The sequence below is a fragment of the Vulpes lagopus genome, chromosome 9 (genome assembly GCF_018345385.1).
Source record: "Vulpes lagopus strain Blue_001 chromosome 9, ASM1834538v1, whole genome shotgun sequence".
NCBI lineage: Eukaryota > Metazoa > Chordata > Mammalia > Carnivora > Canidae > Vulpes > Vulpes lagopus.
Genome location: NC_054832.1, coordinates 41,681,154 through 41,708,957, shown reverse-complemented (window position 1 = coordinate 41,708,957; position 27,804 = coordinate 41,681,154). Strand labels below are relative to the sequence as shown.

Below are 27,804 nucleotides of genomic sequence, written 5' to 3'. Positions count from 1 at the left end.
CCGCCGCGGGCCCTGAGCGCGGGGACGCGCCGCGTTGCCGTGGAAACGCCGGGGCCGGCAGCGGCGCGCGGGGCGGGCTCTGGGCTGCAGGAGGCGGCGGCTCGCGGCGGGGCGCTCGCTCGGGCGCCGCGGAGCCCGGGTCGTTGGGCCCAGGCCAGTGTCCCCGGCGGGCGCAAGGCGAGATGTTGAGGCGCAGCTTGGAAAACCGGTAACGGCCCCAGGGCCTCGGCTGGCCGGGGGCCCACACGCGGGGGCTCGGGTGGGGGCAGGGCGGCCCGTCTCCTGGGGCCTCGGTGGGGCCTCCGCGCCGCCCCCGCCGCGCCCTGGGGCCTACCTCCCGGGGCGGCAGCGAGCGCGGAGGCCGGGAGGCGCGGAGGCGCGGAGGCCGCGGCCGGGACGGGCCCTCCCGGGGCCGCGGGGCACCGCGCGGAGCAGCCCCAGCAGCGCCCCCCGCCGCCCGGCACGGAGGCCCCTCCGTGCGCCCAGGCTGTGGGGCACCGAGGCCAGGCCCCGAGAGGCCACCTGGAGGGCCACCGTCGGCCCCGCAGATGGTTCGCGCCCCTAAGCTGCGGCATGGCCTGCCACGGGACTGTGGAGATGAAGCCACCTCCTCTCTAATGAGAATGATCCGCATTTTGTGGCCCCTTTTTTCCCCAGGGACGCTCAAACCAAACAACTGCAAGATGCTGTCACAAATGTGGAGAAGCACTTCGGGGAGCTGTGCCAAATCTTTGCTGCTTATGTGCGGAAAACGGCCAGGCTGCGAGACAAAGCGGACCTCCTGGTGAATGAAATCAACGTGTACGCCTCCACAGAGACCCCGAATTTAAAGCAGGGCCTGAAAAACTTTGCTGATGAGTTTGCCAAACTTCAGGATTACCGACAGGCAGAGGTATGGAGGTCACAGCGTCATTGTTGGGAATGAGCCCTGAACTGGTGGATGAAGGACCCGTGAAGACTCACTTGTAATCCACCTAACTGCAGTGGCGAACACACACTTGATGATAAACCTACATTTTCATGTAACATTGTGTGAGTCTATTAAAGGGAAGCTTCCTGTGATTTGGTGATTTTACCGTTTTCAAACTAAACCGTTAGGGTGTCCTGAAGTCCTGAAATTTCCCCACTTCATTTGCCAGCTTTTGGCCAAGGGGTGGCTATTTACAGGGGGTAGTAAACGTAGTGCCCGTGGGGAAGAAAAGGAGCGTGACTGGTGTCTTGTATGCACGTAAGTATATTTTAAAGTATGTCTTCAGATGGAACATGGGAGAGTGGTAATGTCAGTGATTAAGTAGTAAATGGACAAGAGATCTCTGCTGCTTCAGTGCTCGGGGGAAGTGACCAATATTTCATTGACAAAAAGAAAAGCAGCATTGATTTCCTGATTTATATCATAGATGCTGGTAATGAGACTTCCTGGAGTGGTTTTGGGGTTTTTTTGTTGTTGTTTTTTGCTTTGGAAGGGAGGGAAAAAGGTGGTGTTGTAACTGTTTTCTTTCTAAAAGCTCATTTTCACTTTTAGTATCTCATAAGCACTTTCACTAATAGATATTTTAGGTTTCAAGATACAGGTTAAGTGTTAGAAGTTGCCCAGTTAGAAGCAGCAGCACTGCTTCTCTTGTAATCCTCTCATCAGTGCTTTTGGTACTTTTTAAAAGCCTCGTACAGAAATTTCAGTCATTAAAAAAAAAAAAAAAAACAACTCACAAAACAAAGTGAAGATAATGATCTTTGAACCTCTACTTGCTATTCATACAGAAATTTGAGTAGTAATTACATCTTGGGGGTACTTTTGGGAAAAGTTGAGTTCTTGTCATGTGATAGTCTGCAACAAACAAGCAACTCTCAGTTACACGTAACTGGGGACTTCAAAAATAATTTATACTCACTGATGTAACCTTAAAAACCCATAAGACAATAACTTCAATGCCCCTTTCTAGAAAACTTTTATGCTATTAAATAGCAAAGTGAATTTGATTTACATTTGTTCTCCTTTTTTATTTCCCTTGCTTACCAAATGGTGGAGGTGCTAATGAATAATGAACAATGAACAAAAGGTAGGCAACAAAAAGGAGAACAGGAAAAAAAGACTTGGATAATCCTTGCACTGAATGGTCAGCGTATGGATTATCTGAAATGGTACAGATTGAACTATTCTGATTATTCGTGGTTTTGATTTTAGGATTCCTATTTAATATTTAAATGCTCCAATGAGAACTTGATTTTTTTCATTTTCCTAAAATCTTTTAAAGTGAAACATTCATCTACATTTTGTTTATATAAAAACCAATATGAAATGAAACATATTATATAAACATGTATCATCAAAAAAAGCCTTCTTCCTGCTGCTAAAATAATACATGTTCATTTTAAACAATTAGATAATGTCATCTTGTATTACCTGTTCTGATATGGAAAATTTGAACATCCAGGAGTTATTTTTCTTATGCTGTATCTGCCTTTAAAAACCCCGTTTCTTCAGTGTCTTCCACTAGCGCTATTAATTGAAGGTGTAATTACTCAAAATATGATAAAAATGATAATGTTTAAGAAAAGCAGTTTAATTCTAAATAAAAGATCAACCATGCAGTTTCACAGCTCAGCAACACTGAGACCATTTATCTTATTCTCCAAACTTTGGTAATTTACAAATGGCTTCCCAGAAAAGAATTGCACCTAATACAATTCTGAGTCTTTAAGCTTCTTTTGCTTTTAAGGATTGTCACTAAATTTTTCCAACATGCTGCATCTTTCAACTTCAATTTTCTTATCTGGAAAGTTGGGCTATTACATTTTGGAGATAATATAATGTAAAATATCCAACACTGGGCCAAACACACTGAAAGTGGTAGCTGTAAAATTTGAGATGGCTTAAAACTTACCCAAAAGCTACTATAAGGAAGAAAAATAATACAGAGATGATCTTGTGGCAGAGATAAGCTTCTTAGAAACCTGAGAGGTTTTCTTGTCATATTGCACACTAGGTACTTTTCTGCTTTGTTACTCTACGACTTAGCAAGTTTTATTGTGTTTAAGATTCTCAGTTTTATCAATTTCTAGTGATTATTCTTTTACTTACAAAGATAAATTGTAACATTTTAAACATTTTAAAACATTACACTGTGTATTAATTATGTTTGGGTTAAATAGCCCAGGTTTTATTTCAGAATTTAAGTTTAGATATATCTATGTTTCTTTTCAGTTATATTTTATAATAATTTTCAATAGGTTGAAAGACTTGAAGCCAAAGTAGTTGAACCTTTGAAAGCTTATGGAACCATTGTAAAAATGAAACGAGTAAGTAAATTCCTTTTTCCTACTATTATTAACTCTGGTGGCAAAGAGTAATTGTCCTCTTAATAAAAAGTACAATGTAGTGTTACACTAAGTAATAACATAAAGCAGTATTTTATTATAGAAACTTTAAGATATTTAATATTTGTAGTCATGAAGAATATATGGACGGAACTTATTTTACTAAATGAATGTTTATATTTTCATTTTAAAGTAGGCAGTAACATGTAGATTAAAAGTGTGACAAAGTTGTTTTTTTTTTTTTACTGAGGTGTAACTGACTAGTTTCAAGTGTACAACATAATGATTGAATATCTATAAATATTGTGAAATGATCACAAGTCTATGTAACATCCAACACCATACATAGTTAGAAATTTTTTTTCTTTTAAGACTTTTAAGATTAACTTTTAGCAACTTTCAAATATGCAGTAGTGTTAGTAACAATAGCCACCATACTGTATGTTACAACCCCAAGTTCTGTTTTTTCAACCAACTTTAAGGTATAATTTACAGGCAATAAAATTCTCCTGTTTTAAGTGTTCATTGAATTTTGACAAATGTGTATACACATATAACCACCACCACAATCAAAATTATATATATATATATATACATATATATATATATATATATATATATTTGGTTATAGGTTTACATTGAAATTATCTGTATTATCATTTGGGAAAGTATTAAACACACGCATGCACACTCTCACACAAGACACACACTGATCCTGCATAGTAATAATTCCTCTGGTAATGATGCCTGGACCAAACAGGAGTGTTCTCTCATTCTTAAAACAGAGTGGATGTATTTTATTTCTTAAATCAGAGATTTTTGTTAATCAACAATGCTTATTTTCAGGATGACCTCAAAGCAACATTAACAGCAAGGAATCGAGAAGCTAAACAGTTAAATCAGTTAGAAAGAACACGTCAGCGAAACCCATCTGATCGACATGTTATTGTATCCTTTGACTTTTGATCTTTAAAAAAAATATTTTGTAAGGTATGCTGTACAAAAGTAAATATGTATGGAAAATATGCATTTTACTTTTAAATGTGCTGAAAATTTGAATATAAAGGTTGAAAAGAAACACATTTACAAATTATCATTACAGAGATAAACTAATTTTAAACAAACGGTACCACTAATTCATTCCCCTATTGTTTTCCATAATAGATATTCAAAAAATAAAACACTTAAAAATGTTGATGTTTTTATAGAAAGTTCAAAATTCTGAGTTGTTTTTCCACATGATGACTATTAATTATAAAATCGATTTAAACATCTGTCGTGAATCTTGATATATCAATGCCCTGTCTGCCCTGCTTTTGAACAAAGGAAGGAAAAGTCATTTTTCCCCAGTATAATGCCCTTCACCTTTCAAAACAATAATGTGAAACCACATTTGTGACTAGCAGCCAAAGACCTTCAGAGTCTTCTAGAGTAAAACTGAGGTCTGTAGCTGGACACAATAGAATCTAGATAGGGCTGTCTCCTGTAACAAGGCTCTTCTGTTAAGGTTGACTCTTAAACTAGAATGTGCCTTGTTGATGATTAAAGAAAAGGATAGAAAATAGTGCCTGGCTAATTCCCAGCAACTGGGATAGGTGCAGCTGTAGAGAAAGTACTAATTTATCCCGCTGCCTCTCTTTCCCATTCCTTCTTATGTCTCCTTCCTACTTCCTGAAGGTTTTAACTGCCCAGCTCAGCCAGAAACCACATGAGGGATGGCTCAATGGGGGCATTTGAGGTTCCAGAACACCTCCATTCCTGAGGGGAATCCCTCGAGCAGTGATTTGGGGTTGCATCAAATGCCTGGTCCTCCTTCCTTTGGACCAAAGGTACATATGCCCAAGCATGCAATAAAGAAAAATGGGCAGCCATAGGGCTTGGGAGTGCCCACTGGAGGCTGGGACAGGAACATCTCATTGAGGCTTAACATCTACAACTAGATTACAGAACCTGACTTTTAAGCAAGTCAGGTAAACCAGAGAATGCTGGAAAATTTATGACTGACAACTAGGGTTGTCACCAGTTTTTAAGAAGTAAACCAGAGGTCAAAATTTTATTGTTTTATTTGGAGGAAAATACTTAAAGGCAGAAAAAAATGTCATGTCTGGAATCCTGAGCAGTTGGTAGGATTGAATCAGGGGTATTAGTATGGAGACTGAACACAGAGATGAATATTCCTAAGGTAAAGATGTTTCTGACTGAGACAGTCTGTTGTGAACACTGCTATGGAAGAGGTAGTCTTAAACTGTAGATGAAATTGGTCTTTGGGTTCACATGGGGGGAAATAAAATGCAGCAACAGGATAAATCATTGCTGTAGGTGAACTGCTGTGCTCAATGGGAAAGTGAGTGGGTTTTGACAACTTAAGACTAGAAGATAAAGGATATAAATGTATTTAATATAAATATAAGAATATTCACTCATAGCATTACAGAACATTTACCAGGATGGACCCTTAAAATTCATCTGACAATTCAAAAGAAGGATGTTAAAGTCCAGTAAGTAAAATAACTTGGAGTAGCCCTGATACAAGAGGATGGGGTAAAAAAGAATCTCAGGGCTCTGTGCTCATCCTGGAAGGCTCTGGGGGGGCCCCTGAAAAAGCTTCCTGTAACACGGTTTGAAAAACACCAGTCTGGCTCACTGTATTACAAGGCATTTTGCATTCAGGACTCATTTCATTAAATATACTGATACCTCTCCTCATAAAGTTATATCATAGTATTTTAATCAAAAGCATTTCCTACTCTAATGGATCCACTATACAATTTTGAAGAATTTTCAGGGAAAAAAAAAAAGAAGAAGAAATAGAAATCTATATCCTCTTTGCTAAAAATAGCTGTATAACTTTGCTATGCCTCAGTAAAAGGATCTGAGACTTTCAGAAATGAATACTAGTTGCTGGAGGGCAGTGGAAGATTAAGATGTCCCAGCTGTAGCTTTTGCTTCCCCCTCCCATGGTTTAGGCAATTCTATCTACTTATCTAAATTAAAAAAAAAAAATTGAAACTACCAATAAAATGGGGAGGGCAAAGACATAATAAGTTAAAAGGAAGTAGTCACAAGTAAAGAATCATATGAGTCAAGTGTAATAGTATTAGTCTACTTGGGTATTCTCAGTAGTGGAAGGTTAACATGCCATCAAATAGCTGTTAGACATGTTTTCATACAAATCTATAAAGGAGCTCTATTTTATTTTTGAATTTCTGTGATAGTTATATTTTTAAAAATCTCAAGCCCAGTAATATAGAAAGTTACTTTTGATCACTGGGTATGATTAAAAGTTAAAAGTTTATATGGTTTTTAAAAACTTTAAACCCTATATGGCAAATGTACACACACACACACAAATATTTTTTTATACTTAGTATCTTAAAATCATGTATTTGAATTAACCTAAATGTAAGAATACATAATCACTATAAAGTTATAATTAATGTATAATCTAATTGCAAGATCATATAATTCCATGAGTATATGATTTTATTTTTAAAAATATTCTCCTTGAAATGTATTTTTTCCTTTATGAAAAATTTCAGTCACAGGTGGGTAATAAAGTGGTGTGTCAAGAAATGGATCCTTATAGTAAACTCTTTTACTTATTTCAATTTATACATTTTCTTGAAAAAAGGAAGCAAAGGCTAAATATCAGATTAGTATGTGTCACTAGGCTTTGATGAGAAATGTACATTTTTCCCATGGATTATTAAATGATGATATGTGATACTTTTGAGCAAATATACTACTAGGATAGGAAACAAAACTATTAGAACTTAATCAAAATTAGGCTATGCTTTTTAAAACTTGTTTAATAAAATATTTTAAATATTTTAGACAATTTATAATAAATATTTTAAATGTTTATTAAATATTTGTGGGCAACTACTATTCTAAAGTAAGAGATTTTTTTTAGAGGAATACATAAGTAGATTGGAAGTGTTTTGCACTTTACAGTAATCACTACCAATATATGGCTGTTGAGCTCTTGAAATGCAACTAGAGTAAATGACGATACAGGTTTTAAATTTTCATTTAATCTTAATACAAATAGTCACATGTGACTACTGTCCACCATATTGATCATACAACACAGATCCAGGTAGTACGAGTACTTGTCATTACAATATATGAAGCTAAGCAGTAGATTTGTCATCTAATTTATTACCTGTATATATATATTTTTTGTACTAAGCCTTAACTAAATGGTAACAGTGTAATATTATTAGCCTCTAAGAAGAGTATATACAAATATATATTATATACATGCTGAAATAAATATTTGTAGTGTATATGCTACTATATCTGATTAGGATATTACAAGATTAGAAACATTTAATGCGGGGATCCCAAGGTGGCTCAGTGGTTTGGTGCCTGCCTTTGGCCCCAGGGTGCGATCCTGGGGTCCCGGGATCGGGTCCCGTGTTGGGCTCCCGGCATGGAGCCTGCTTCTCCCTCTGCCTGTGTCTCTGCCTCTCTCTCTCTTTCTCTATCATAAATAAGTAAATAAATAAATAAATAAATAAATAAATAAATAAAATCAATCTTTAAAAAAAACAACATTTAATGCATTTGAAGAAATAGAAAACTGGAAATACTTCAGTCACAGATCTTTTTTTGAAGAGAAGGTGTTAAAGGGGAAAGAATGAGAAGAAAAAGAACAGAACGATAAGTGGAACAGACAGTAAAATAGGTGAAAGCAGTAGAAAATATAGAAAATTGTTTTACAGTAAACAATCCAAGGACGATATAGGGAAAAAAATTGTTTCGTAGAAAGAGAGGGTTTTCTTTGGTTTGAGGTCAGGAATCATATCACTTAATAGATTTAAAGCTCTTTTTTTCTGCACGTGCTTATTATATAGACCATCTTATTTTATGTGATAAAATGTATTATTGAACAGTTTACAGTGGCCAAAAAGCCAATAGTGCAATGGTAACATTTACAAATAGGCTCAGTTGAATGGATTCTAACTTGAACTTTTTATATCTTTGGTTGGGGAATACTTTTGCAGGCAGAAACTGAATTGCAGAGAGCTACGATGGATGCTACCCGGACAACTCGTCATCTGGAGGAGACTATTGACAATTTTGAAAAGCAGAAAATAAAGGATATAAAGGTAATAAAGTAATTGTTAAAGTTTGATACATGTTCCCTAATCTTATTTTTTGTTTTATTTAAATGTATGAAAACTTGGGGTGCCTGGGTAGTTCAGTTGATTAAGCGGCTGCCTTTGGCTTAGGTTGTGGGATTGAGCCCTGCATTGGGCGCCCTGCTCAGCGGGCAGCCTGCTTCTCTCTCTCCTCCCCACTCCTGCTCTCTGTTGCTACCTCTCTCTCTCCCTCCATCCCTCTCTCTCTCTCTCTTCCCCTCTCAAATAAATAAATAAATACAATCTTTTAAAAAATAAATAAATGTATGAAATATTTCCTGATTTTTTTAGCCCACAGTCTATATGAAAAAGATACTATAAATAAAAAGTATCAAGTGTTATTTTCCTATTTCCTCAGATATTCAGCTTATTATCACAGGTACTATTTAATCAAAGGAAACTAACATTTACTATGTTTTTGTGCACCCGGGCTGTTACAGGCACTATATTTGTATTATCTTTTAATCTTTACAACAACCTCATAAGAGGTGGTGTTATCCATATATTATATGAAATTTAAGCAGAGATATAATTTACCTAAAGTATCAAAGCCAATAATCTGAACTATAAACCAATTATATGTTTAAAAAATCTTAAAAATATATGTGTTTTCCATTATGATGTATTCTCATTAAATGCTCTCTAGTAACTCCATATTATAAATGAATAGGCAAGAGTAGCCAACCACATAAACTTGCACCCACCATGATAGGATCTCACAAGAATTGCCTTATTTTATTGTAAAATGCTTCAGAAGGTGTTCAGTGACTTTTTCATAGGCACCTGGAAAGATTTGGAGGATTGCTTATGACCATATTAAGTCCTTTAAAACAAATCATCTAGAGGTGTTTTGGCTCACTGCAAATTTTCCAGGAACAAGCTTCAAAGAAAAATATTCTTGTCATTTTATAACCATTAACAAAACATCCTGCTTTCAAAAGTTATGTTCCTTTTTTTTTTAAGATTTTATTTATTTGAAAGAGTGAGCCTGAGTGGGGGTGCTCAGAGAGAGGGAGAAGCAGACTCCCTGCTGAGCTGGGAGCCCATCACAGGGGCTCGATCCCAGGACCTGGGTTCATGACCTCAGCTGAAGGCAGACGCTTAACCGACTGAGCCACCCGGGGGCCCCTAAGTTACATTCTTATCAATAAAATAAGCACCATCTGACACAATATTATCATCATTCCTCTTTACAATCCACGAAACAATATTCATTTGCACCCCACCCCCATCACAGGTTCAAAGGATCTCAGAAATTTGATTTTTCTGATAGCCATGCTCAGAAGTCTCTGGTTTGGTCCTGAAGACCAAAAACCTTTTTTTAAAAGCCTCTCAATTCACTTTGTGCTCTAGTATGTAATATAGTAGATTGCTACTCATGAAGAGCATCTCAGAAAGCTGCCCTGAGACAGACTCCATTTACTGAGTTGGGAGTGTGGGCAGGATATAACGTTTTACACCTGCTGACATCATCTCTTCAACTGAGGGAGAAAGGAAGGAAGGTTATTAAAATAATTAGCTTTAACCTGAATGATGAAAATGGAGACTTGTGAGGTATGCTTGATTCCATTGCCACCTGAAGGCTACGTCAGTGATGGCAGCCTGATTCCTTGCACCGCTCCAGCTCCTCATGCCTGCAAAATTTTCTTTTACATGTGGTAATCTGGGTCTCTCATCTGTGGGTTCAATTCAGCGGCAGACTACCTCTACAGAGGTTTTTAATGCCCCAAGCAACCACCCGTTACAAAATGGGCAGAGAGAGTGGAGAATTCCCAACTGCAATTCCTACTACCTGGGATTTCCTGAAGCATTAGGACAGAGAGAGAGGGACCGCATACGGGAGGGTGCGCAGAGAGGGAAAGGTCTTCCAAGCTTTTCTCTTTGTCTACTTCATCATGCCGCTGGAAGGAAGTCTGTTGGTAGTCACCAAAAGTGTAAGACATGAAGAAAACCTTTTTTAATAAATTGAGATAGAATTCATACACCAATACAATTCACCCATTTAAAATGTACAACTCAGTGATTTTTAGTGCCTTCCAGTAGGTGCAACCATCACCACTCAATTTTAGAACATTATCATCAGCCACAGGAAGACCTACTACTTTGCTGCTTCCCACACCCCTACCCCCCCTCTGCCCCAGCCCTAAGCAGCCACCACTAATCTGAAATCTCTGGATTTGGCTCTTCTGGCCATTTCATGTGAATAGAATCATAACATGGTTTTTGTGACTGGCTTCTTTGGCTTAGCATGCTTTCATTATTAGCTGTATATATGTGCGTGCTATATGTTAGCTATAATATGCTTTAATATCATAGTCTGTGTTCTATCAGTGTAATTTATTATTTTTTATGGCCAAATATCCCATTGTATGGATAGAACTTCATTTTCTTTATCCATTCATCAATTGATGGACATTTGGGTTGTTTTCTACCTTCTGGTTATTGTGATTCATGGGCAAGTTTTTGTATGGACATAGATTTTCATTTTTCTTAGGTATATATCTAATTAAATTGCTGGACCAGGGCCTCTAGGTGGCTCAGCGGTTGAGCGTCTGCCTTTGGCTCAGGTCGTGATCCCGGTGTCCTGGGATCGAGTCCCTCATCGGGCTCCCTGCAGGGAATCTGCTTCTACCTCTGCCTCTCTCTCTCTGTGTGTCTCTCATGAATAAATAAAATCTTTTAAAATGCTGGATCATATGCTATCCCTATATTTAATCATTTGAGAAACTTCCTGCACCATTCTGCATTCCCACCAGTAAAAAACAAGGGTTCAAATTTTTCTGCATCCTCACCAGTACTTGCTGTTCATCACTTTTTCAGTACAGCCATCCTAGTGGGTGTGAAATGGCAGCTCGTAGTGGTTTCGAGTTGCATTTCCCTGCTAATGCTTATTGGCCATTTGCATATCTTCCTTGAAGAAAGGTCTATTCAGATCCTTTGCCCATATTTTAGTTGGATTGTCTTTTTATTATTGAATGGCAAAAGTTCTTTATTCTGGATACAAGTCCCTTTTCAGATCTATGATTTGATATTATTTTCTCCCATTCTTAGGGTTCTTTTCAATATCTTGATGGTGCTCCTTGAAGCAGAACAGTTTGTAATTCTGATGAAGTCCAATGTTTCTTTTGTTGCATGTATTTCCAGCGTAATATCTAACAATCCACTGCCAAATCTGAGATCTTGAAGATTTATCCCTGTTTTCTTCTAATAGTTGTATAGTTTTAATGTTTCATATAATAAGCCTTTGATCCATTTGAGTTAATTTTTATGTATGGTATGAGCCGAAGAATAAACTTCATCTCTTTGCATGGGACTGTCCTGTTGCCCAAGCACCATTTATTAAAGATGCTCTTCTTTGCCATTGAATAGTCTTGGAGCTATTGTTGAAGATCAGTTGACATAGTTTTGTTTCTGGACTTTCACTGATCTATAGGTAGGTCTATCCTTATGCCAGTACTACACTATCTTGATGAGCATTGCTTTATAATGCATTTTAAAATCACGGTGTGTGAGTGCTTCTACTTTGTTCTTTTTATTTTTTTTTTTAAGATTTTATTTATTCATGAGAAACACAGAGAGAGAGAGAAAGAGGGGCAGAGACACAGGCTGAAGGAGAAGCAGGCTCCATGCAGGGAGCCCGATGTGGGACTTGATCCCGGGTCTGCAGGATCACACCCTGGGCTAAAGGCGGCGCTAAACCACTGAGCTACCCGGGCTGCCTCTACTTTGTTCTTTTTAAAGATTGTTTTGACTATTCTGGATCTGTTGTAATTCTATATGAATTTTAGATTCAGCTTGTCAGTTGTTTTTTTTTTTTTAAGGTTTTATTTACTCATGAGAGACACACACACAGAGAGAGGCAGAGGCACAGGCAGAGGGAGAAGCAGGCTCCATGCAGGGAGCCCAATGTGGGAATAGATCCCCGAATCCCAGGATCACGACCTGAGCTAAAGGCAGACGCTCAATGGCTGAGCCACCCGGGCTCCCCAGCTTGTTAGTTTCTATAAAGAAGTCGGGTGGGATTCTGCTGGGATTGCCTCCAATCTGTAAATCCACTTGGGGGAGTACTGCCATCTTACAATTAATTTTTCTATTCCATGAACATGGGCTATTTTTCCATTTATTTAAATATTCCTTAATTTATTTTAACCACGTTGGTAGTTTTCAGAGTATAAGTTTTGTTCTTCTTAAACTTTTTCCTAAGTATTTTATCATTCTTGATGCTATTATAAATGGAATTGTTTAATTTCATTTTCAGATTGTTCATTGCAAGTGCACACAAATATAACTGACTTTTGCACAATGATCTTATGTTCTGCAACATGGCAGAACTCCTTTATAAGCAATGACAATTTTTTAGTAGATTCCTTAGGATTTTCTACATACAAGATGATGTCATGTGTGACAACCTATACTCAACCTACACACAGGGCAGACTCCCCTGATCTAACAAACTTCCAGAAATGGGTTCCAGAGGTCAATATCAAACAAGGCTCTGAAACCTCATTTTCTACATCTTTCCTCCTTACTATCAAATTGTTTCTTTTCCAAGTCAGGCCTCATTTGAGATCTTTTATGATAAAGAAGGATGCACAAATCTCATACTAGAAGCCTTCTGACAAGTTAAAAAATAGTTAAATTACTGTCACCCTATGTTGAGGTTAGCATGTCTCACATTTCTGTTTATGATAAAAATTCTTGGAAAAGTAAGAATCATTGATGCCACTCAATTTTGAGAGAAACAAACATAGGACCTGTTATCAGGCTACTGCTTCAGATAGGGACAGAGCTTCTGTCTCCTTCCTTAACCTCTGTGGGGGCAGAAATGAGTGAACACTACTGATAACTGTACTACTGTGTTGAGTTGGGTTTAACTTACAAGTCCATCTGAGTTTTGGTAGCAGCATTAATCAGCAAGGTAGCACAATTTTTAGATAAAAGACTTCACAGGAACCTTGCAAAAAATTTGAGCAAAGTTGGTATGGAACTTACTGTACACAATGTGAATGAAAAATCACAACCCCTGGGGCGCCTGGGTGGCTCAGTTGGTTAAGCAGTTAAAAATTCCGACTCTTAATTTCGGCTCAGGTCATGATCTCAGGATCATGAGATAGGGTCCCATATCAGGCTCCATGCTGTGCTTAGAGCCTGCTTAAGATACTCTCTCTCCCTCTCCACCTCTCCTCCCTCTGTCCTGCTCATTCTTGTTCTTTCTCTTTAAAAAAAAAAAATCGTGGGGTTCCTGGATGGCTCAGTCGGTTAAGCATCTGACTGCAGCTCAGGTCATGATCCCAGGGTCCTGGGATGGAGCCCTGCATTGGGGTCCCTGGTCAGTGGGGAGTTTGCTTCTCCCTCTCCCTCTCCACCCCAATCATGCTCTCTCGCTCTCTCAAATTTTTTTTAAAATCCTATTCGTTTCCCATGTTAATAGGAAAAGTCATCATTTAAATGGTGGGTGTCAAGGGAATTTCAGACCTACAGAAAGGATCTTGACCAGGGGTCACTCCTAGAACAGAGGGACAGGAATGTAGTATGTGGCAAAGTAGCTGACATGAGCAAGAAACATCTAAATTAATTTTTAAAAGCTTTATTTTTCTTATAGCTAAATATAAAGTCACCATAGTTTGTTTTTTTTTAATACAACCATTGAGAAAAATGTAATCCTACTATTCAGAAATAATCAGCACTCTGTTTTATATCATTCTGATGTTCTTCTATGCACATATACACAAGAGACATGATAAAAACAAGTATTTCTTAGGTGTCATGTCACATATGCTGTGTACTTTATATGGATAAACTCATACTCCTCACAACATCCTTATGAGGAACATAGTATCATAACCCCATATAGTTATATTGAAGTGGACCACACTATGTATAGCATCTCTTTTTAAAATTTAATATATCCTGGACATATATGTCAAGAAACAGAGATGGAGATCATCCTTTTTGGTATCCTCATAGTATTTCGCTATGGCTATATCTAACCAGTCCTTATGTGGTTATCTAGGTTATTTTTTGCAATTATAAATCTCACTGCATCACTAAACATTGGCCTTTGTTGATCCAGCTATTCTTCTGAGATAAATTACCAGAGTGGTATTTCTGATTCAAAGAGCATACACCCTTTAAAGTTTGATACTTTCTATCCACAGATCTTTAAACTTCAGTCCACAAAATTTTAACAAGTTTATATTTCTACAAAACTTTGCATGGGCTCCCCAGTGTACCAATGAAGAGTAGCAGTATTTTTAATAACTAATCTGATAGGTGAAAAAATCAGTGTCATCTTAACTTGCAGTTACTGCAGTTAAGACAGAATATTTTCATATATTTAAGGACAAATTTCTTTAGTGAATGACCCACACTTGTTAGCCTATATTTTTATTGGATATTGGCAGTTTTCTTATTAATGTGTAAAAACTATATTGAGAAAATTAACCCTCACGTTGCGAAATGTATTTTCCCATTTTGTTGTTCATGGTGTGTTTTTGCCTTAAAGTTTTATTTTTGTTGCCAGGTCTATTAATGGTTTTCCCCTTTTTGGTTTCTGACTTTGTGTCATGCTTAGAAAGGTTGTTTTCATCCTGAAGATTGTGTATAATACTTGGTTATATTTTCTTCTAGTAAATGTGATAATTAAAATTTTTTTAAGTATTTAAACATTTTATCTAGTAGTTGTGTTCTGATATGGTATGAGGTAAGTATTAACTTCATTCTTTTCAAGTAGATAAATTTCTCCTGACATCATTTATTGGAGAGACTCTATTCTGGAGAACATGATTTCCCCTTTATTTGCCAAAATGTTAGTATGACCTTTTATGACTTGTTCAAAGTCTTGCTTGCTAATTAAATCAGATGGAGGCTTTAATATTAGGAAAAGGAACATTTTCTAACTTAGCAAGTTTACTTCTTGAGTAATAAAAATAGCTAACGTGTGTTGAGCACTTACTCCAAACCAGTTTCCATACTATACCTTTTCTTGGATCATCTCATTTAATCCTTGAGGATTAATCCTGTGAGGTTGACACTGTTGTCATCCCCATTGTACAGATGAAAGAAATTAGGAGAAAGAATAGATGAACTGCTCAATGTTCTATAGCTCTTAGGTTTCAGTCATGATTGGAACCCAGATTTATCTTAATCCAGAGCCCATGTTCTTAACTACTAGATTAAGAACTCTCCTGCTTTAGAGAATACTTGCCAACAGGTAGAGGATTTCAGATTAGCTCTCTCAGCCCTCAGATTAAAAATTAAGCATGTGCCCAAATTGCCTTCTAGTCACACAAAATAAAAATTGAAAAGGGGGGAAAGTAACTCATTAATGCTTCTGTCCTTGATTATACTGACTCATTCCAGATAAGGTTACATGAGATCCCTGAAAGTTAGCTGTATTTATTTGAGGAAAATTATTTCTAAATATGACTGGTTCCTAGAAAGTTCTACCACCCTTCTAGTCATTCACTGAAAATATTTTATTTCAAAAACATGCATTTTATATTCTTTCTTATATTAGTCATCACCTAGCTTTTATGTTCCTTGCTATTATTCTCCTTCCTTCTGCCTATTTTCACATATTTTATGATATTCTAACTAGGAAAAGCATAATTGGCAGTATTCTCTCCTGACTCTACTCAAGGATACAACTCTCCTCTGTGATAATCTTTAGGCCTCATGACTCTTGGGTCAGAGATTGCAAGTCTGGGATACTAGGTTACCAGAACTACTGATTTCCCATTTCCCATTCTGATAGAAAAACAGTATAAAAAAAACAGTAGGGCCATTCTCATCTTATTTAGTGAGTGTGATAGGTTTTGTCAAGAAATAAAAATTCAAACCATAGATGACTAAACCAAAGTATCACAGAAACTTAAGACTGATTTCCCCATCTTCCAAGTAGTAAATAACAGACGTTGATACAGATAATTTGTAAAGTACTTATCACTAATTGAAACTAAATTTTGAGATTGGGAAATGGTAACAGACTAAAAACTGATCAGTGTCTTAAAATGAGGATGCAGCAGTTTCTCTTAACAGACAATATGAATAAATAAAAATAATGTATCTTTCTTCATTGACAGACATATCTACATATTTTTCAGGGCTTATGAGCTAAGGGGAATGTAAATCCTATAAAATGTTGGTATTAAATAAATGTTAATTCAGAGATGACACATTCAGAGATTTTTAACCATCAGAAATTTAATAACTGGGCAGCCTGGATGGCTCAGTGGTTTACTGCCTGCCTTTGGCCCAGGGCCTGATCCTGGAGTCCTGGGATCAAGTTCCACATCGGGCTCCCTACAGGGAGCCTGCTTCTCTCTCTGCCTGTGTCTCTGCCTCTCTCTCTCTCTCTCTCTCTCTCTCTCTGTGTGTGTATATGTCTCTTGTGAATGAATAAATAAAATCTTAAAAAAAAAGAAATGTAATAACTATATTCAAATATTTGAAAAATATTTAAAGAAGTTTGCATATTCCATAAAGTTACCACAGTGAAATAGACTTGAATTAAGCCTAAATCTACAGATTTAGGTGTAATAAATAACATTGTAAATGTCTGGATTCCACTAGTTATTAAATAGTGTGCCAGTCTTAAAGATTTAGAATATCCATCAGTGGAAATATTTAAAAACAGGAATAACACCTAACTCGAGTGTTGAAACTTAATTCCTTATTTGAGGCTCTTTTATTTCTTAGGTACTTTTATAGCATACCTTCTCTTCTCTCTCCACATAAGTAAACAGATGGTCTGGAAATATCCAAGAAAAACTAAAACAGAGTTGACTATGTAACATTGTAAAATACGATTCTCTACCTACCTCTGTACTTAACCTGAAACAAGTTTAAGGGTTTACTGTAGAATTCTAAGCCTAAGTAAATGAAAAACTTTTCTGTTTCAGCCTTGAATAAACATAAAGTCAAACTATGTCTGTATTTTTTAACATAGTTCCTTACTTACTAAATGTAGAAAAATCCCTAAATTTAAGATTCAGAAGAAAAGATGTAAGCCTGTGCTTGACTGTCCCATTACCTAAAACGAGCTGCAGACCAAGAAGCAAGTAGGAGTCTTCAGTGCTCTGCTGCTCTCCTAACGGGCACTCCTTTCTAGCTCGCCAGCTCTCTTAGGAAGACTGAGAACTAAGTAAGTCCCAGTCCTAATCAAAAGCCAATTCACCTCTAAGATATTTCCTGGGTATCTGGAGATCCTTGGGCATAATGCTGCATATTAGTCAGGTGCTGTCCCAGTAGACCAGAATCCTCTGTGACCTATATGAACTGACAGTAAGGGTCACTGTTGAGTCATAGCTGCCTCTCATCCCAGAGCCCAATATTTGCAGGCCAGAAGGGATCCTTTTCAACTACAGATCTGCTTACATTGAGTAGTGATCCGAAGCCCATAAATATTCTTGTAATTCTGAAGAAAGAATGGAGATGGGGGCAGGAGGAACCATGGGACAGTAGGGATACCTGTAACACTGTCTTCCAAAGTGTAGGGTCACTCCTATCTGGGTGGTTAACACAGGAGAGCAGGAACGAGGAGAAAGGGACATCTGACTCTTGTCTTCTATAACCCATCTCTTCTCTCTTGCCCCTTGAAGGACAGTGAATGAGTATTTTCTACCTTGTTCTTATTCTGCCTACTTCTCTCCACTTTAATGCTCCGATTTATTTTGATGAGGAACAAGATAACAAAAGGAGAATATCCTATTTTATGAAACACTTGTCTGGTTTGTATCTTTTCTTATACCAATTATCTCACCCCTGCTTAGATCAACATGTCTATCTTCATTCTCTTAACCCATGATTTTCCTTGTCATACGTTGTCATCATGCTCAGTCTACATGCATTTTATTTGTGAAAGAAATTATTGATTCCAGCAAGAATAGCACAGTACAAGAGCTATATAGCCTTTGAAGAATCAGACCCAAGTTTCAACATTCTAGCTGTGAGCGACACTTGCCAAGTCCTATGCAAATGCACGATGCTATTATCAGTGGTAACAATATAATTACTAAGTAATTCCTTTGTGGTTAGAGAATACAAGTAACACATAGAAATAGGACTGAATATAATTCCTGTCTAAAAGACATTGTTGTTTAAACATCAGTTTGAATTACTAAAACACCAGGTTTAGAACTGACCTGTTTAAAAAAAAATAAAAAAAATAAAAAAAATAAAAATAAAAAAAAAAAAAAAAAAGAACTGACCTGTTTTACCTAATAATTATAGGCATATGGCAACAGGGTACATAATGGTATACATTTTAATCAGATCTTTTCTTTTTAAATCACAAATGTCAATTCCAAGGTGTACAAAGAACTAAATAAGAGGAAGTAAATGGTAAGATAGGAAATACTGTGTGTAATTTCAAGGTTGTGCTGCCAAAGGTCTTTGCAACTATTTTTATACCCGTTATCTTTTGTACTTCATTTGCCCTGTGGAAAAAGAGATACTTCTATATTTCATAAAATGCCAAGACTATAGTAAGCAATAAATTTACTAAATCCACAGGTTCATATGATTGTTTAAATTCCAATCTCTGTTTTTTTTTTTAGACTATATTTTCAGAATTTATCACTATTGAAATGTTATTTCATGGCAAAGCTTTAGAGGTCTACACTGCTGCCTACCAAAACATACAAAAGATTGACGAAGAAGAAGATTTGGAGGTAGGACTATGTCTATCTAAATTCAGTTCTTCTGTTAAGATGGAAACGTTTAAAAGAAAGCACTGGTTGTGTGGGCAAAAATATCTTGACTTTGAGCATTACAGTGGTTTATATTACTGTATGCAGTCCCAAATAGTTTAACTTTCATGATTTTCTAAGTAAGCATTTTTGACTTTTCAAATTAACCATAGTAAAGTTTCAAGGATTAATTTATTAATAGCTAGTTAACAGGGCCATTACATGAAATAATGTGTCATTTTGACTAGTGATGTGAGCCAGTGTGCTAACCATAATACTGATTTGTGCTATGCAAAATACTCAGAGCTTCACATGCATTTTCTCATTCACTTCTCACACAATCCTGTAAGGTACAAGCTGTTGTTATTCTCATCTTTACAACTACAAAAACAGGTTTAGAGGCTTTCAGTAACTTAGCATGACCATGGACACTTAGCTGTAAGTAGCAGAATCAGGATTCTAACCAGTTTTGTGTGACTTAATCAGGCTTATTTTGTACTGAGAATTCAATGCAAGTCCAGCTGGCCAACTAATGTTAGAGCACCTAAATCAAAACCTGGCTTCAACAAGCATTATCTGAAGAGTGAATAATGTCATACACCCCTACCTTCTAAAAGGGAGGAAAAAAGGCAGAAAAGTATTTTTGCTGAAACAGCTAGAATACTGGAGACATACTTTGTCCATATTATCTCTATAGTAGAAGTGAGAAAGGCCAGGTCATCTCAAGATAGAACCAGAATTATATATTGATATAACTTGAAAGTGTCTGCCATTTGACAATTGTGAAGAATCCCCAAGTTGTTTATTTATGAAACTGTCCATTATAAAGTGACCCCCGGGACCTTCTCCTCTCACTACCCCATTGATTCCAGGAAACTTAATTGAGTAAAATCAGATTACAGTTTGACAAAAATGAAGAAAGGTACGTGTGTGTGTGTGTGTACATACATATATTTTCCAATGCCAAGAATCTCACAGTTTTCTATCAATTATGCATACATGATATTTCTGCTTTTTGTTTATCAATAAATGGCTTCCTAAGGGACCATTCCTTCCAAATACTAAAGCTAAGATTTCTTAATTTTCACTATTTTCATGTACTCTTTAAAAAAAAAAATAGATCGAGCTTTTGTCATCTGTAAAATGAAAAAATAACAAATGTTTATATAGTGATTACTCTGGGCAGCTACTGACCTATGCATTTTAATTATATTTTCATTCCTCCATCTACTTTGATAGAGGTACTTAATTGTCTTCATTTCTATGGAAGAGAAAAACTGAGGCAGAATGAGGTTAAGAAACATCCCAGAGGGGCCCATAACTAATAAATAGTATAGCTGGGAGCCAAACCCAGAAGTCTGACTACTGACACGGTGTTTGTATCCTCTCTATCCTGTGAAAAATGATGTTCAGATTCCCTCCAAGAAACATCACAGCATTCAGTGGCAGGTTCAGAATTGGTCCCCCACTTTTCGTACAAGACTGGAGTCCTCATTACCAAGCATTTTCATTCTGCTTTTTCTGATGCCCTTGACATGCCATTTGTTAACAGTCACCAAAGTCCCTTCACTTCCTCTGGACCCCAAGATTTTCCTTCTCATCCCAGTGGTCCCAGCTAGGTGTTTGGTCACACCACTTCTCTTACTGCTATTCTTAGGCAACACACTAGGTAGGTCATGAGAAGAGAGATTCATAAAAAAACTAAAGATCTCAGGGCTGTGTGGTAGATATGTTTTTTGACAAGGTATCAACTTCCCCACTTTGTCGTGGGGCAATATTAAGCAAGTTCTTCATAATTCAGCTTCCTTATCTCTAAAATAGAGATACAGTATTTACCTCATAAAATGTTCATTCAACAACTTTTTATTGAGCACCTGTTATATGCCAGGCACCATTCTAAGTTCTGAGGATTAAACCCTGTAAGTCAGAATTGGTCTGACTTAAGCAAAAACTTAAGAAATCTAGTTCAGATATTAAAAACATATACAGGCATACCTCAGAGAGATTGCAGTATTCCAGACCTCTGCAACAAAAGGAACATCACAATAAAGCAAGTCAAATGAATATTTTAGTTTCCCAGTGCATATAAAAGTTATGTTTACACTATACTATAGTCTATTTTTTAAGTTTATTTTAATTCCAGTATAATTAATATGCAGCATTACATACTATAGTTTAAGTGTACAATAGCATTTTAGAACTTTAAAAAAGTGTACATATCTAAATTAAATATTTTATTGCTAAAAGATGCTAACCATCATCTGAGCTATCAGTCATAATCACTAATCGCAGGTCACCATAACACATGTAGTAATAATAATAATGAAAAAGTTTAAACTATTACAATAATTACCAAGATGTGACACAGAGACACGAAGTGAGCAAATGCTATTGGAAAAATGGCACCAAGACTTGCTTAAAGCAGTATTGCCACAAACCTTCATAAAATTCATAAAAAAAAATTCATAAAAAAACAGAGTATGTGTGAAGCACGATACAGTGGAATACAATAAGACCAGGTATACCTACACTGTGTAACTGTTTTAAGTTTTATAATACGACCAGTCTCATAAAGTATATAGTGTGCTATGAATGTATGTTTTGGAGAATTCAAAATAGTCTGGAGAATCAAAGAATGGTTTCTTGATTAGAAGTTTGAGGGATGTGTTGGAGGACCCCTAGCAACACCCTTTAGGCAAAGGATACAGATAGATACACAAAGGTCCTGAGGCATGAGGAACTACTGACATAAACTGTTACTATTATGCCATATAGAGATTGTGGAGAGGAAGGGAGTCCAGGGACAGTTGTGGGACCAGGGGACATAAAATAATAAACAGGTATCAAGAAGGAAAAAGATCCTTTAAATACAGGGTTTCTTGGAAACAAGTAGAGAAAATATGAAGAGAGGAACAGAAATAGAACTTGTTGCTCTTAGGTAGTCTATGCTTTACGAAAGCTGCTGAGACTTATTCTGGCAGCAGCTAATTTTTTTGCAGTTAGGTATCTAGTTATATCACAAACCATCTTACCTTATTTGTTCTTCATTTAAAAAAGCATTGTCAGGCTCATTTCCCCTTCAAAAGATCACCTCTGCGCAATCACTTCAGAACATCTTGAGACTCACTCCTAGAAGAGATCTTGGACCATATTGGGAAATGGATTATTGCCAATAAATATTCCTCTAAATCTGTTGCCCTGCATGGAGATTAATTTTAATATTTAACTGGTTTAGACTTTTATCTCATGGGTGTATACTGTCTTCCATTTTTAACCTCATCTTTGCTGGAACAGTTAAAAAAAAAGAATGTTCTACCAAAAATATATCCTTTCCAAGTACCAGCTAATTAATGAGTCATCTAGTTTTTATATCATACTAGGATGCCAGTGTTCCATATCTGGCACCAGAACATAACTGAGTCCTCAGTAACATGTTAAATAACTTAACATGTTAAGGATGCCTGAATTGCCCTACAACACAAGTCTCACTTGTGGGGTTAAGTTTCATCTCTCAATTTCTTTTGTGTCTTGCACTTACTTCTCTAAGGTTTAAAGGAACGTATAAAGACATCCCTTAGTGGAGTCTTTTTTTCCCCCAAGAACATAGGGATTAAGATCATGTTAATGTCACTTATCATGTTACTGTCTTAAGGTGGAGGAGTTGCAAAGATAAAACAGGGCTCCTTACTCTATAGGAACTTAAAACTAGGAGAGATAGATGTGTAATTACAGAACAATGAAATGAAAGCTGTATTGAGGGTATGGACAACAGGAGCTACTGTTGACATTTGACTTGGCTCTTGGAATTTTGCTGGAATTCCAGGCTGAGGAATCAGCACTGCAAAGGGAGAGTAGTACAGTTCTACATACAGGGACATTGGCTAGAGGTGAAGAGTGGTGGGCAGGTTTGAGTGATTAAGATCATTTGATGACATGGAGGTCACCTAAGGAATTTGGACCCTGGGTAGTCAGGAGCCACTAAGTTTTTTAATAACATATTTTGGTCTTCAGTAAGATAATTCTAAGCTACAAAGAAAGACGCATTGAGTCAAAAAACTAAGATGTACCTCAGATGAGAAATTTAGGGGACAATGGCCATGGTTTTAGTTTTGGTCTACTAAATTGTATGGTAACATCATTCATTGATAAGGTGAATGCAGAGCTACACTGTCCAACACAGTAGCCAGCCACTGTGGCTAAAATAAAAAATTTGAAGTTCCTTATTCACATGAACCACATGTGAGCCCTTGAAAAGGGCTCAGGAACCACATGTTGTCTTTTTGAACAGCACAAGATAGCAAGCATTTCCCTCATCTTAGAAAGTTCTACTAGACAGTATTGGTCTAGGAAAACAGAAGGTAGTTGGGCAGGTAAGTATGGCTATCAAGAGAGAGCCTATAGAGAATTGGTTGAAAGGTAGCCATTAAACACTGTATATATCTTAATCTTTCAGAGAAAGGTATAAATAAAACAACTACCCATGGCCTAAGGGAAACCCTTTATAAAAATATTTAGGGTATAAGCAGTAGAAAAGGAGATGTGAAGCAGTAGAATAGGGCAGCTAGCACATGAACAGTTTAGAAATGGCATGAGTGAAAAAGAAGTTTCATAACAAGGTCAGTAAAGACCAAGACAGAACGATGACCTTGGTGATTTTTGGCAAGAGCAATCTCAGTGGAAGATGAAAGCCTACTTGTGTGTTTTTGACAAATGGAGATGAAGTAGAATATTTGAGAAGTTTTTTAAGGAATAAAGTTATACCTTGAAGTAATTAAAAAAAAAAAAAAGATCTTGGCTTGTTTGCTGGGGGAAGGAACTGTGGAGAAAGCAAGCTTTTTGTTTTTTAAGTTTTGGTTATAGGATATATGTACCTTGGAAAATATCAGAATGACATTTGACCCTGACCATGACAGGGTGAAGAGCTGAGGGGGAAAAAAGAGTGAAGTTATCACATCTGATAATCTTACCTGTTACTAGTCTGTATGTTAGAGAAATGGGGGAAGACAAAGATGCAGACAGGCTTAAGAGAGTGGTATTTGGAACTGTTGCTTTAAGGCAAAAAACTGACAAAGGGATTCTAGATTCTAGTGAAACTGGAGTGCAACTTACTCTTACATGATGTACTATCACAGTACTGCAATGAAGTTAAATTACTAATTGTTGAGACTGGCAGAAAACAAAGAATCTAAGGTATGAGTGACTTGTAGGCTCCCTCCTGGCAGGCATCCTCTTTGAGGGTGGTAGCAACTTACACATTTCCTCAGCAAAACTCTCATCATCACCTCACTGGGTGCAAATAAACTTTTTAGCTTTCATCTTTACAACTTAAAATATTTTTCGTACGGGGGTGCCTGGGTGGCTCAGTTAAACGTCTGATTCTTGATTTCAGCTCAGGTCATGATCTCAGGGTTGTGAGATTGAGCCCTGAGTAGGCTCTGCCCTGGGCATGAAACCTGCTCTGGATTCTTTCTCTCCCTCTGCCCTTCCCTTGCTTGAGCATGTGCTCTTTCTCAGATAAATAAAATGTTTAAAAATATGTATTTTAAATTTACAGTAATAGAAATTTTGTTCTGGGAGGTGGAGGTGGGTGAGTGGATGTGGTTGCTTTAGAAAAATCTTAACCAAGAGAAACTTAATATGGCTTTCTAGATTATTCTAGTGTTTGATATCTACTTTATAATATTGCTTTATCATTGCAACAGGCTTTCCGAAATTCTCTGTATCCACCAGATTATTCATCTCGTCTAGACATTGTAAGAGCAAATTCAAAGTCACCTCTTCAAAGATCACTGTCAGCTAAGTGTCTATCTGGAACAGGACAGGTAAGCTAGAAATCATACAAATTTTAAAGGAACTTGAGCAGCTGCCTTTGGTGTCATTCAGTACTAAAAATGTTTCCTGTAAGTCCTGACTTCATATACCATACCCTCTTACATAAAATGCTGAAGATCATATTGGGTGCAACTCTGTTATTTCCTGTCTTGTATACTATGGCATATAATACTCTCTAAAGCAGAACATTTGAGAGCAGAGGTGGAAAGGGCAAGGGAATGCTTATCTAGGTTTGTTCTGCAGTATAACATGAAGAGAATATTCTGAAGTCAAACTGCTTAGGGTTTAAATTCCACTACCATGACTTACTGATTATACCGAAAAAAGATCTTTTGCTGAGCATTATCTTAGATCCAGATGCACATTATCTTTAGGGTAGGAGTCAATTTCCTCATTTCTTCAGTATCCAGAAAGCCTGAGTTACTGGTATCTAGAACTGGGAGGGTGAACAACCTTGTTTTCTAAGAGGCCATAGAGAAAAGAGGCCATATAGTCTATGTCCCAAGTTAAGGGCAGCCATAAACAATACATTAACAAGTCAATTTGGCTGTTATAATTAAACTTTATTTACAAAAACAGAGGAGGCAGACTGGGGTATAGCTTGCCAACTTCTGATCTAGAAATCTATACCCCTTTTTTCATATCTGGCATTCAGAATTTAAAATTGAACAAAATATTTTCAAAATTTTAACTTTTAGGTAAATGGGACCCAATACCACCTATTTTCATTTGGTTCTCCTCTAGGTATTTTTTTACTGCTTTATATGTATGCCTCTCCCCCAACCAGCTTACAATTTTATTATTCCAGCATGAAGTGCTTTGCACATAAATTCCATATATCTAGTATCATAGTACAAAGTTTGTTTCTATTTTAGACTTAATGTTACCAAAAGTAGCTAACATCTGTGTAGTACTTTAAAATTACATCATCCTAGGGTTTCTTGACCTCCACACTATTGACTTTGAGCTAGGAAATAGGGAGTAATATCCTATGCATTCTGAAGATGTTCAGCAGCATCACTAGCTTCTACCCACAAGATGCCAGTAACACACACAAACTCACCCCTCCCTTGGTGTGACAACGTCTCCAGACATTACCAAATCGCCCTCAGAAAGGTCTGAAGCAAGATGACCCAGGTGGCAATGGTGAGGACTTAAAGCCCAGTAGTGAATTCAGATTCTCAACTCATTCCATTTAAATCACAGTATTAAATTTAATTATATCATCTGCCTAGTAGAAATGTTCTTGGGAATTTTTGCTATGCATTTGATGATTCTCATTCAAATGCCTATTTTTATGGTCAAAGAATCACTTAACCTAAAATATACTTGACATAATATCCTGAATCTGTACTTCTCTTTTAAGTATTTTATGTTATGGAAGTCCTAGTATATCCAACTGGAATCAAATGGTTAATTTCATATTTTTCCTCAAAAATAACATAAGTGAATGAAAACCCTCTATTTTCAACCTTAAAATACAGTAATTCATAGGGAAATTTCATTACTAGAAATGATCTTCCTGAAATATATGTTCTATGTGCTCTTCTTTGTAAGGACATATTAAGATACCAAGCACATAAAAATATTAAGTATTTTTTTAATGTGCTAATTTTTAACAGGTATCCACCTGTCAACTAAGAAAGGATCAACAAGCAGATGATGATGATGAAGAGGATGAAGACTTGGATGTTACAGAAGAAGAAAATTAATTTTCTTAAGTAAACTTCACATTTCAATTTTCATCTTAAATGACTTGGAATCCAGAATTACTACATTGTAAAACTTTATACTGGCTTCAAACATGTTAAACCTCAAAATGAAATCCTACTGGAAATGAAAATTAAAGAAAATGTATGCTGACCAAAATTGAAAGTTTTAAAAAATATTATACAGCAGTCATTTCGACATCCTAACAGCATGTGATTTTTCTATAGGTTCCATTTTAAAAAAAAATTATGTATTTCAAAAGTATTTCATATTACTGCACTATACCTAGTTGAGGTTGCAATATAGATGACAAAAACAGATCTAACAATTCTACTTGCTTCTTTTGCTTTTATTGCCAAAAAAGGGTCTTTAGTCATTCTAATTAAACAGAAATTCTATTCCATAAAGCCTTAATCAAAAAGACGAGGGTTTTTTTTTCCTTTACTTTTTATCTCTTTTACTACAACCTTAAGTTTCATGACTTGACACATAATTTACGTTATTACTTTTGATTAAAGGTAATGGGACACTAGGGACACTGTCTTAAATTTTAGATTCAAATTTAGCATAAATTTTAGATTCAAAAAGAAAGCCACATTCAGCCTGAATCTGGTTTAAAAATGAAAAGTGCTATCATACTAAAGCATTATACACAGTACTACAACTTTTGGAAAGCTGTAACTTGGTGGAATGTTGCCTAAGAAATTATCATGAAAAACCCTAAATCATTAAAAGTATAAAAATTGTACCAAACCACCATCTAATTAATGAAAGAGGATATAGTTACTTTTATTCCTTAAAATAATCCATTTAATCGGAGCCTTTCAGCATGTCCAGTTCTTTTTCTTCTTTGGATGAGGATTGTACTTTTGACATTTCATCGATACCAGTTAGGCATATAAAAATTATGAAATTTATAAAATCATTTGGGATAACCACAAGAAAATTATTCATAACAGAAAAATAAAGGCTTTCTAGAAAGCTTTTTGACTTTGTTATTCATGATTCTGTTCTTAACAAAATACTGCTTCCTGAGAATAGTCCTAGAGTGATAAAATTACTTCAGTACTTTTTAAATAAAATATGCAAAATGTTTTAAAACCCTAAAT

The 27,804-nt window shown here is 36.5% G+C and overlaps 1 protein-coding gene across 1 annotated transcript; it reads left to right on the top strand.

Moving 5' to 3' along the window:
* CIBAR1 (CBY1 interacting BAR domain containing 1) lies at positions 1-27,803 on the top strand. The gene is made up of 9 exons (XM_041768489.1): positions 1-208; positions 658-892; positions 3,229-3,297; positions 4,162-4,263; positions 6,855-6,860; positions 8,325-8,429; positions 19,022-19,135; positions 24,856-24,975; positions 26,608-27,803. The coding sequence occupies exons 1-9, from the start codon at positions 183-185 to the stop codon at positions 26,695-26,697; spliced, it is 867 nt and encodes a 288-aa protein (XP_041624423.1). The 5' UTR covers positions 1-182; the 3' UTR covers positions 26,698-27,803.
* Position 27,804: the final 1 nt, after the last annotated feature.

What these genes read in the sequence shown, in the direction of transcription:
- CIBAR1 (XM_041768489.1), top strand. Translation starts at nt 183, where the DNA reads ATGTTGAGGCGCAGCTTGGAAAACCG. An exon ending in CCATTGTAAAAATGAAACGA is followed by an intron (nt 3,298 to 4,161) that starts GTAAGTAAATTC and finishes GCTTATTTTCAG; the next exon opens with GATGACCTCAAAGCAACATT. An exon ending in GTCTATCTGGAACAGGACAG is followed by an intron (nt 24,976 to 26,607) that starts GTAAGCTAGAAA and finishes AATTTTTAACAG; the next exon opens with GTATCCACCTGTCAACTAAG.